The sequence below is a fragment of the Capsicum annuum genome, chromosome 3 (genome assembly GCF_002878395.1).
Source record: "Capsicum annuum cultivar UCD-10X-F1 chromosome 3, UCD10Xv1.1, whole genome shotgun sequence".
NCBI classification, from domain to species: Eukaryota; Viridiplantae; Streptophyta; class Magnoliopsida; order Solanales; family Solanaceae; genus Capsicum; species Capsicum annuum.
In genome coordinates, this window is record NC_061113.1 from 232,477,950 (window position 1) to 232,489,645 (window position 11,696).

The following is an 11,696-nucleotide window of genomic DNA, read 5'->3' on the forward strand; positions in this document are numbered from 1 at the left end:
CTACCCTCCCCAGACCTCACTATGTGGGAATACATTGGGTTTATTGTTGTTGTTGTTGTATACTTTGCCGACATGAAATCAGAAAAGGGAGAAAGAATCTCTTTACATTTTGAAAATGTAAGAGACTCAATTAAACAATAACATCATAATCATGCTAAACCACAAGCATTGATGGTGAAAGACAACACACATTTGGAATGAAGGTTGTAGAAGTTCTTAAGAGTAGAAAGAAGCAAAAGTTCAGAGATATGATATATCGGACAGCAAAAACAAGAAAGCTCATGTAAGTTACCATAACAAACTCAACAAAACCTATACGTGTAGAATGATGATAGTCACCAAGCAACCTCAAGCGCTTAACCTGAGATGGAGAAGAAAAAACCGCATAGAGTAAGGACCTTAAGTAGGACAAGCACTTTCACACAAGTAAGGTGAAAAGCTACAAACCTCTCCACAAAAGTACTCAAAAAAAAGCTTCACATCTGCTTGAGTAACCTATATCATACAAATGAACAAATCATGAAGCATTATCTCCATAGATGCTCTTCAACCATGAGACAGGGATTACAAACCCAAAATTACCTTCTTATCAATGTTTGTACAGTATATAGTTCTTGCACACATCTCCCTTTCATCTTCCGACTGCATATCAGTGTCAAAGGAAAAATATTTCAGTATAAGCAATAGACAGGTATCCACTCATCGCCCTCAACAGCAATTTTGTTAAAGGGAAATACAAAAAGTTTACACAATTTCTCACCCTTGGAAGAAATGTAGGATTAACTGGTGCAATTGCAGTTTTGGAGGGAAGCACTTTCACAGGGTAAAACCCAAGCATAGTTCCAGCAAGACTCAAAGCATTCCGTGCACCTTCTGCAGACCATATATGGAATAGTGTGGTGTTAGACAACAACCTTAATCAAAAATGAAAATTGTCAAAACAAAGATTATGGTTCAACATACCTTCATCAGTAAATTCTATAAAGGCGAAACGGAGTACAGAATTGGGATCTCCACATATGCGACAGTCAACCACCTTCCACACATTAAGGTTCGTCAGATTATGGCAAGAAAACATTTCATGAACATATTATAAAGTGCTATAAATTATGGCTGAATGCGGATCAATGACCAAACGGGAAACATATTCACCTGCCCACATGTAAGAAAGAGTGTAGCAAGTTGCTCTTCAGTCACCTACACAAAATAAGAACAGTAAGTTCCCACGGTAAAAAGATGAAGGTGACATAACCCTATAAATAATGAACAAGTACCCTCTTTTAGTACCTGATGATCAATGTCAGACACATAAACTGTCCTCCTAATAACCTCTTCGCGTTGGGCCATGCTTGTCCGGACATTCATCCTTCTCCTAGCAAGACCATAGCCATTTCTCTTCTGCCAGAGCATTTCAACTCGAACTGTTAGCCACAACTCCATGACATTGATTCATTACAAACTAGGTAACAAAAGGTGCCTCTTTTTTTTTTCTGATGAAGCAAGTAGTGTTATAAATGGCACATATGGCAAGATAATAACAAAAGAGTGAGATTATTAGCTCTGTTACAACAAGAGAACATTCTCCACGGTAAACCTCAAAAACTATGTCCTCCTCAATATATTTTCTTGCATGATACCGACTAAGAAATTTCCAACTGTTAGTCATCAATTAGATTTACCATACATAAGGCAACCCAAAAGAGGAACAAACTGCAATACACTTTAGAACCTCACATTTGCTTATGCACTTTACTGGTAGCTACTAATGAGAAAAGGGAAAAAAGGCAATGAGCTAGATACCCTTCTGTTGAAATTTCCATCGGCTAGTCCATTTTGCATTACAAAATTGAAAGCATCAAACCCAAATTGCTCTGCACCTGGAGATATTGGCACTACACCATGGTTGCTGGAGAGTGAAGGAGGCACAAACTCCTCAGCCTGGGGGTTCAATTTCGAAAATATTTCTTCCAATTCCCTCATCTCCCCGTTAAACCCTTCACCCCCATCAACCTCATCAGCCACACCGTTCACTTTCTGATGATTATGGTGGTCCAGCACTCCATTACCGCTTTGCTGAAAAACACCCATTTGTGGCTTATGCTGCACACTCGTTTTCTGAGGTTGCTGATGATTAACAGTCATCGTTGACCGTGGCACACCGTTCTGATTTGGCTGATTATCAACAACAGCAGAACTATCCTCCGTCCGATTCAACGAGCCATTCTCATCAACGGTCATGATTGTTCCTTCAACAACAACTATATATCTCACAGTACCCAAGACAGCTCCTTTTTCTTTAAGCCCTTTTCCCCAAATTCGTCTACTGTCAAAAAGCAAAACAATAAAAACGACAAAGAAAGATCGGTCCTTCCATTCTCAATTTCCAGAATATGAACCAATAGAAATTTTCACAAGAAACAAAAAAGAAAGTGGAAAATTGATAACTGTACCTGATTAGTCTAAGCTTTGTCCATCAATGAAGAAACTCAAAGATGGTGAGCTGGGCAAAAATGGAAATTTACTACGACAAAAAATTTGGCTCGAGAGAGAGAGAGAAGTAGAAGAATAGTGGCAAGTAATTAGCTGAAAGAGAAAACAGACGGAGCTTCTTCGGATGGTCCGTTTCGCCACGGCTGTCTTGTTTATTTTGGACTTTCTTACGTTAGATAAGGACAAACATAATCTACTTTATCTTTTTATCTTAAATTTAATTATTATTATTATTATCACTAAATAGATTTTTTTCTAAAATCTTATTCTCTTAATTAATAATTAATAAATATAATTAATAGAAATATGGTATTTTAAATTTGGGTTTTAAATATATGATATAAGTGCTCAAGGATGTACACTAATGATCAATTAAGTGCTTAGCATCCAAAAGCTAGATATAATAATTATTTTTAAAAAAAATATCATATAAAATATTATTCAATAAACACATAATATATAGATGTGTCTTTTAACTTAGTTTTAGCTTGCATTATGTCCTCTAATTTTGAATTTGCACAAGTAGACCCTTAAACTTGTATAAAGATGAACAAACAAACATATCAGTCCATGTGACAATCTTACCTCGCTAATTCATGTCCTACGCCTCCTTTTATGTGTCTATTTATTAAATTTTTTGTAAATTTAAGTGCCTATATGTTCACATCCAAAATTGACGATTACTGATGGAAGATGAGGCCAACTTAAAAAGGCATGTTTATGTATTATGCCTAATATATAAATGGCATAATACATAAACATGCCCTTTAATTTTATCTTAAATCACATCTATGACCTTCAATTTTGAGTGTACACAAATAGACACTTAAACTTGTATAAAATTGAACAAGAAAATAACACGTCCTATGTGGCATAATACGCGTAGGACGTCATGTAGGATAAAAATTGACCACGTAAAATGTCACATAAGACATATGTGTCTAATTGTTCAACTTTATACAAATTTAAATATTTATTTGTACACAATCGAAGTTAAAAGTCATAAATGTGATATCAAGTCAAGTTAAAAAATACGTTTATGTATCGCGCCTACATAAATACTAGTTAGACGTGTTTCATGGTTTACACATCACATGCCTTTTGTCATGATCTTAATAAAGCATAAGTATTACATTTCAACAATAAAATATTATTATGTAATTTACACAGTATTCATAGGTATTACATTTCAACAATAAAATATTATTATATAATTTACAGAGTATTGTTCATGACGCGCATGAGCAAGGTATCCTACGTATAATTATATCAAACATTTCATTCTTATGCAATTACTTGAACATTTTGTTTACGTCTAAAAACCGACTGGACAAATTTTGCTAAAATATTTATAATTTAGCACAAATCACTAGAAAATTTTCCCAAATAAAGGGGCACTCCCAAATTCCATAAACATAATATATATTTTAGATGCAATGAAGTACCAAAATAGTGCCACAAATATATGCAAGTACCTAAAGCGGTAGGACAAAATGATGCCACAAATATATGTGACTTGTAAGTACTAAGCAGTTGTACCTATCAACGCATGACTTCGGAATTTTTCATAAAAACAAGTGTTAAATTTTTATTTAAAAAAAAAACAAAAAACAAATAGCCAATGATAAAAAAAAAATGAAAAAAATATGATGAGATAGAGCCTCTGTGTAAACAACTTCACTTGTTATATTACACTGAATGTATTATTATTATTTGAAAATAAAAATGAAAAGGTTGTGCAATGTAATGGCACTTTGCAAAATTAATTTGAACCGAAAAAGGGAAAAGGAATTGCATTAATCCTCTTTACCTGGATAATTTCCCAAAAAACACCTTACCTAACTGTTTAAATCTATCCTTAATTTATTTTACAAAATTTTACTCTATCAAATTATTTTTGATATTTGTACAACAATTTTTAGGATAATAATTTTTCTACTTCAATAGAGTCTTCTTTGTGCAAAGTAATATCAAAATATAGAGAAGCAATGATACAAATTTTCCTTAATGTTCATCGGCCAAATTTGTTTTGCCTCAATAGCATAGGGTGATGGGGAGAACAATTTCTAATTGAGCACATTCATCTTGTTTAGGAATTGTACATTAGAAGCTTGAATGTTTTTTAATAATACTGTCATAATAATTTAATCCCTTGTTTTAAATTTTAACATTTTTTTTAATGTTTTGAAACATTGAATAAATTATTTTTTGTATTTTGAAACTTGCTGACATGATTTGGATTGTGATCTGAAAAATTTCGGATATTTTGGCCTAAATGTCGATTGATGCACAACCAATAAATCTGATGATCGCAAAATGGGTACCATATTTGAATTTACTACTTTTTTTTTTATTGAAAAAATTACATGAAGTAATATACTTAAAACTATAATTATAATAAATAGTAATATTTTTGTAAAATTACAGTTTATAGCAAGAGTAATATTATTTTACTCATTAACTGGGCAAGTGAATGTTTTACTCTCACTGCTTCACATTTTCCTATTTTCACTTCACTATTTCATCTTTCCCAAATATAGTCATATCTTTTATTCTTTTTTTCTCTATCATATTTTTTTATCATTTTATTTTATTTTTATTTTTTATTTCCACTTTATTTTCTCTCTTTTATTTCTCTTTTTTTTTTGCTTTTACATTTTCTTTTCATATTTGAAGATAATTAGCTCTATTATCTTCAAGATTTCAAAATAAAACATCATTACTATCTTTCACTTTTTAATATTTCTATCTTTTTTTTCTTGTTAGTTTTTTTTTCATCTTATTTTTTTATCATTTTATTTTGATTTTTTTTCTTTTTTATTTTTTTTTTCACTTTTTTTTCTCTCTTCTATTTCTTTTTTTTGTTTTTTTTTCCTTTCTCGTATTTTTTTTTCTTGTTCTATTTTTCGTTTTCTTCTTCTTTTTTCTATTTTCTTTTATTTATTCTCTTTTATTTTTACACTTTTATTTCTCTTTCTTCTATTTTTTTTTCTTTTTCACTTTTCTTTTTTTCGTTTTTTTACTCTTCTATCTCTAACTTTTATTTTGAAAAGACAAATATGTATATCACATACACATATTCAAAAAACATATAAAATACATAGCATACAAATCTAGATATTTATACAGTATAAAACATACATATGTATTTACAAAATACATATCATATCATATTCATATTAAACAGTAACAAACATAACTATACTATATATCTTCATATGTATTTGCGAAATACAAAGGTGACTCATATAAAATAAGATTATAAATATGGATTAGGTATGTATTCTATAAATACATATGCAGAGCTATATATATTTTATACGGTGTTGGATTTATTTTTGAATTGTACATACTATGTCATTTTAGAGGGTAACATATGTACTTATTTGTTTTCTTTTACTGTTTAAGATATGTATTATGTATTTTTTTATTATCTATATGTATATGTATATAATTGTCATTTTTGTTATAGAGATTTTGTGTCCTATATATTTATATATACATGTGAGTCAGATATGTATTTCTGTAAATACATATGCAGATATATATATGTATGTTTTTTTACCATAAATACATATGTAGATCTCTATGTTTATTTATTTTGTATATTTTTTAAATACATATATATATGATATATATATATATATATATATATATATATATATATATATATATATATATTTATCTTTTAAAAATAAAAGATAAAGATAGAAGAGTAAAAAAAAAGAAAAACAAAAAAAAAATCAAAAAGAAAGAAGAAATAGAAATATAAACTAGAAATAGAAGTGTAAAAATAAAGACTATTTTTTATTTTTTTTAAAAAAAAAGAAGAAGAAAACGAAAAAATAAAAAAAAATAAAAAACGTAAAAAGGAAAAAAAAAAAAAGAGAAGTAGAAGTGAGAAAATAAAGTGGAAAGAGAAAATGGAGAAGAAAAAGAACTTAAAATAAAAAAAGATAAAAAAACTGAAAAAATTAATAAGAAAAAATAATTAGAGATATAAGAGAAATGATATTTTGAAATTTTGAAAATCATGAAAATAATAATCTTCATATTTGAGTTTGATTTGGAAAAGGAATCTACTAATTTAAATTGAGTTTGATTTGAAAAAGGAATCTACTAATTTAAATAAGAGTAATTTATGAAAATTTAATTAGATGCAATAATTATTCCTTATTTAACTCAACTAATTTGAGTAAAACAAGGGAAGTAAATTTTATTGTATATGTATTTGTATAATAACAGTTTACTTAAATACAAACTTATTTAACTCAACTAATTTGAGTAAAGCAAGGGTAGTAAATTTTGTTGTATATGTATTTGTATAGCAACAGTTTACTTAAATACAAAATTGAATTTGCTATTTTTCGTAATTATGAAACTGTTGCTATAAAAGTTACAATTAAAACTCTATAATTGCTATTTCTGAAATTTCTCCTTTTTTATTTGGGTTGGGTCCATTATTTTTTGCGGTTCTGATATCGGAATTACACAATAATCACAATTATGGAAGCCTGTTCACTTTTGCGAAGCTCGGGATATGGCAAAGCTCCCATTTGTGGAACAACGGATGCATTTGCGAAGCCGCTTTTTGTTGCTAGGGCCTAGGTGCCAAAATTGTGATAAGAGACTTGGGTGTAAAAGATTGAGCTTTAAAATTTTTGATATTCTAAGGATTTTTTTTTGTTTTTTGACGAACTAACTATAAGATTGATTGATTTTAATTTGGATTCATCACTTAATTTTTAGAGAATGATTCTAAATTTCCCTCTGATAATGCATTTTCTTATTCAGGATATTGACATTAAAAATACAGATTCGCTTGTAGAATTTGGAAATTTTTGAATCTAGATTTAGAAACACTAAATAACGGTAATTTGAACATTAAAGTGAATTTGAATAGAAAATTTAATTATAAATTTGAACTTAATTCTGTGGCTATTGGAGACTCGAGAATGTAAATTGCTTCAAGTTTTGACGATATGGGCTTGAATTGACCTTTTGTACCGACTTTGACGTGACTTGGTCTAAAATTATGAAATCTCGGTGGGAGCGGAGCCACCTTGTAGTTAACCCCTTCGATAGAAAATTATACTATTTATATATGGTTAAAATTATATTTTTATGTATATATAGTTGATGTTGAACCCCCTTCGGCTAGTTCGTGTGCTTATTTTTTTATTTATTTTGAACCCTCTTATTAAAAATCCTGACTCCGCCACTGATGTCTACATAACCATTCTATGCCACCAAACTAAAAAGAGTCAATACATAAAATGACCCTAAACTTGATACCAAATTATAACTCTGATCTTAAACTTTGACAGTGCACAAATATGACCTTTAACTATTCAAAACTGTACAAATATGACCTCCAATTCTACGTGGCAAAACGCGTGTTCAACATGCAAAACTGGGCGTGTCCAGCTTAAAATCTAAGGACATAATACATAAATATGACCTTAAACTTTGACAGTGCACAAATATGACCTTTAAATGACTCTTTACTATTATTTTTTCATTATTTTCGGCTCAAAGATGAAAATGACATCTAATTTCTTTTGTCATTGCGGGAAAAAGCAATATTGAAGATTTATTAATTAGGCGGGTCAGCCTCATACGAAAAAATCGAGCGGGTATGTATATATATTATAAAGAAGAGGACGAATTTAAGTTATATAATATATCTAAATATTATTTCTTTAAATATTAAATTAAAGCTGAAACTATACTAATAATAGAAAAAATTATAGTTTTAATAAAACGTTATTAAATTAATGTTATTAAGGATAGTAGTAGTAGTATATTAAATTAACGTTATCAAATTAACACAATTAAAAGATGTTATTAAATTAATGTTATTAAATTAACGAGGGGCGGACCTACGTGGTTGCCATGGGATTCACCCGAACCCCCTCGATAAAAAAATTATGTTGTATATATAAGATAGAAAATGTATATTTATGTACGTATATTAATGTTGAACCACTTGAAACAAAGCACTTAGATAGCCCAGTGGTGTTATTTATTCTTCTTGGGCGGTTCCTTCAGCCTACTGTGCGGGTTCGATCCCTAGTAGTGACTGTTTTTTTTTTAATTAAAAAAAATCTAGGTGTTGTGCTATAGAAATAAAAAAATAATAATAATAATAATTTTTTTTAAATTTAAAAAAAGTTAGGTGTTACTACTATATAAATAAATAAATAAATAAATTATTATTATTATAACAATAATAGCAATAACAACAACAACAACAACAACAACAACAACAACAACAACAATAATAATAATAATAATAATAATAATAATAATAATAATAATAAAAGCAAAACTTTGATAGTGCACAAATATGACATCGTTTTAACACAAAAAGCAAAACTTTGATAGTGCACAAATATGACCTTTTATTATTCAAAACTGCACAAATATGACCTCTCTCCAAGTCAGCCCTTTTAACGATATGACACCGTGTGATTGGATTACCTTTCCACATAGGCCCGTGTGAGACTCACGCATGGGGGTGCAAAATCGGAGGTCATACTTGTTCAGGTTTTGAATAGTTAAAGGTCCTATTTAATTTGTGCACTATCAAAGTTTAAGGTCAAAGTTATAATTTGGTGTCAAGTTTAGGGTCATTTTTATATATTAACTCAACTAAAAAAAAAGCACCAAACTATGCCAAATATTTTAAAAAGTACTAAATTATGCTTAACTCACAAAAATTGTGAGTTATGTACAAATATTTTTAACGGAAGGCAGCTGACGCCGTTAAATTTTTTGAAAAATGCATAACTCACAAAAATTGTGAGTTACATAACTCACAATTTTTGTGAGTTATGTGTTAAAGAATAAAGTCTCTTTCCCAATCTTTACTTTAGCGATTGAGATTCAAAATTTCAAAGAACCCTACCAATTTCAACTGGTCCCCCCCTCCTTGTCCATCGATTGTGCTTCAAAACAAAAAATCATTAAAAATATAAAATATTAATAATAACACAAATTAAGAGAAATTTTCGATCACTTTCATTCAAAATTTCGTTCAAATCAGGTATTGAGAATTGTGTTGGCATGTTACTCGGCATGATGTATTGGGGAATATTTATGTCAAAAAAAGTATTATACTGAGTCAAATGAGCATCAACATAACTTGTTGGATCATCAAATTGCGTATGCATATTTATCTGTATCGGAGACTGCACAAGATGATTTTTATGCTCCTACTTAACATAAACTTAAAGAATGTTCAGTTTTATTTGACTCGCATAGTCACAAGGAGCCCTCAGAAATTCAGTCAACGACTTATCATCACTAATATTCATTCTCCATAATTTACCATTTCTTGAGATGAGAAGGAATCCAGATACTGTCCGACTATAAATAAATCAAAATCATTACTTTTTATTTTCATTCTCCTAAAAATTGATTCTACAAATTCTCTGTAACCAATTGAAATTGGATACTTCGTGTTGGACTTGGGGGACATACTATAATATATTGTATTTTCCTTGTGAATAATTTCGTCATCCCAAAAAAGTGCAACTTTAATACGTTCAGAATTCATTCTCTAAAATTTAATAAAGTTTTGAAAAGATAAATTGAGTTTGAAGATAATTGAAAAAAGAAGAATCGGAGTTGAAGAAGAAGAATTTGAAAACCATATAAAAAGAATAAATGTATACTAAGTGTTTAAACTTTTTGTGAGTTATGATAAAACAGATGAATAACTGACAAAAAAGGTGAGTTATATATTTTTATGAGTTATCTGTTAAATAGAATTTCGGAAACATTTTTCATTATTTAAATAACTCACAAAAGAATGGATAGCTCACAAAAATTGTGAGTTATGTTATAATAAAATGCATAACTCACAATTTTTGTGAGTTATGTTAAAATAAGAATTCATAACTCACAATTTTTGTGAGTTGTGTTAAAATAAAATGCATAACTCACAATTTTTGTGAGTTATGTTAAAATAAGAATGAATAACTCACAAAAATTGTGAGTTATGTACTTTTCAAAAAATTTAAGGTCGACAGCTGTCTTCTATTAAAAATATTTGTACATAACTCACAATTTTTGTGAGTTAAGCATAGTTTGATACTTTTTTAAATATATGACATAGTTTGATGTTTTTTTAGTTTGATGACATAGAATGGTTCCGAATTTATGTCGTGACTATCTTCAAGCATCTTTTCATGTTAGTATAATGTTAAACATCTCTCACATGCTAGTTTAACATTGTAGGCTATGTATGTGACGAACTACATGACTGTTAGCCATGCATTTTGCATATACATTAGAAATTGCATATATACTTTTAGGAAAAGTCATCATTTCTACCTTAAATTTATTCCAAAAAGTGATTTACACACTTAAACTATTGTCGCGATCTAATACACACCTATACTTAAACTATTATCGCGACCTAATACATACCCGTACTATCAGAGGTGGAACCAAATTTTTTCTTAGGGGGTTCAAAATCTGAAGAAAAACTCATCGAAGGGGGTTCAATATCTAGAAAATATAAATAAAAGTCATTTTAACCATGTATTGATAATATAATTTTTCGTCGAAGGGGGTTCATCCAAACCCCTTTATTAGGCTAGCTCCGCCTCTGCATAGGGGTTCGTCCAAACCCCTTTATTAGGCTAGCTCCGCCTCTGCGTAGTATGTCCCTATAATTTTATGCGTAGATGTTATTACGATAAGTAAATTGTGCGTACTATGTCCCTATAATTTTATGCCTAGATGATATTACGATAAGTAAATTGTTTGTGCAGTTTATGATATACGTGTGAGTTGTTTGCGTTTGATTGAAAGGCTAAAGATATTTCCTGTGGATTGAGTAACTATGTCACCCAATTCCTATAGGCAGTAAGCGCGTAGTTTTCATTTGGCCCGAAGAATGCTAATTAAATGTAAATTTATGTCTTTAATCATGTTAGATGATATATTCCGTATAAATATTATGTTGGTACATATCTAATTTTGCTGGTTCTATGCACTAATTTGCCATTGTTATATAGGGACATCAAATTCACCTAATTTAAGGTGTGTCTTCAACTTTTCAAGTATAGTGTAAGATAAATTTGATGTTTTTTCCCATGTTATATACCTTATTTTACATGTTTACTAAGTGAGTATTTCTAATACAATAATTGTCACAACTTATTGGGGACGACCGATGATACTCTCTGAATTTA

At 29.5% G+C, this 11,696-nt stretch overlaps 1 protein-coding gene across 2 annotated transcripts in view; it reads right to left on the reverse strand.

The window, feature by feature from the left end:
• The window catches only part of LOC107863042 (polyadenylate-binding protein-interacting protein 12), a 9,530-nt gene extending 6,827 nt beyond the window's left edge, over positions 1 to 2,703 (reverse strand). Inside the window, exons 1-9 of one of the 2 annotated variants that reach the window (XM_016708793.2) lie at positions 2,451 to 2,703; positions 1,801 to 2,320; positions 1,288 to 1,398; positions 1,153 to 1,197; positions 964 to 1,036; positions 761 to 873; positions 583 to 642; positions 448 to 495; positions 293 to 361 (exon numbers count right to left, since the gene is read on the reverse strand). In XM_016708793.2, the coding sequence (XP_016564279.2) occupies positions 293 to 361; positions 448 to 495; positions 583 to 642; positions 761 to 873; positions 964 to 1,036; positions 1,153 to 1,197; positions 1,288 to 1,398; positions 1,801 to 2,238 (957 nt within the window). In that variant the 5' untranslated portion in view covers positions 2,239 to 2,320; positions 2,451 to 2,703. Of the gene's footprint in view, positions 1 to 292; positions 362 to 447; positions 496 to 582; positions 643 to 760; positions 874 to 963; positions 1,037 to 1,152; positions 1,198 to 1,287; positions 1,399 to 1,800; positions 2,324 to 2,450 lie in introns of both variants that reach the window. The other variant, XM_016708792.2, reaches the window with a different exon arrangement.
• Positions 2,704 to 11,696: the final 8,993 nt, after the last annotated feature.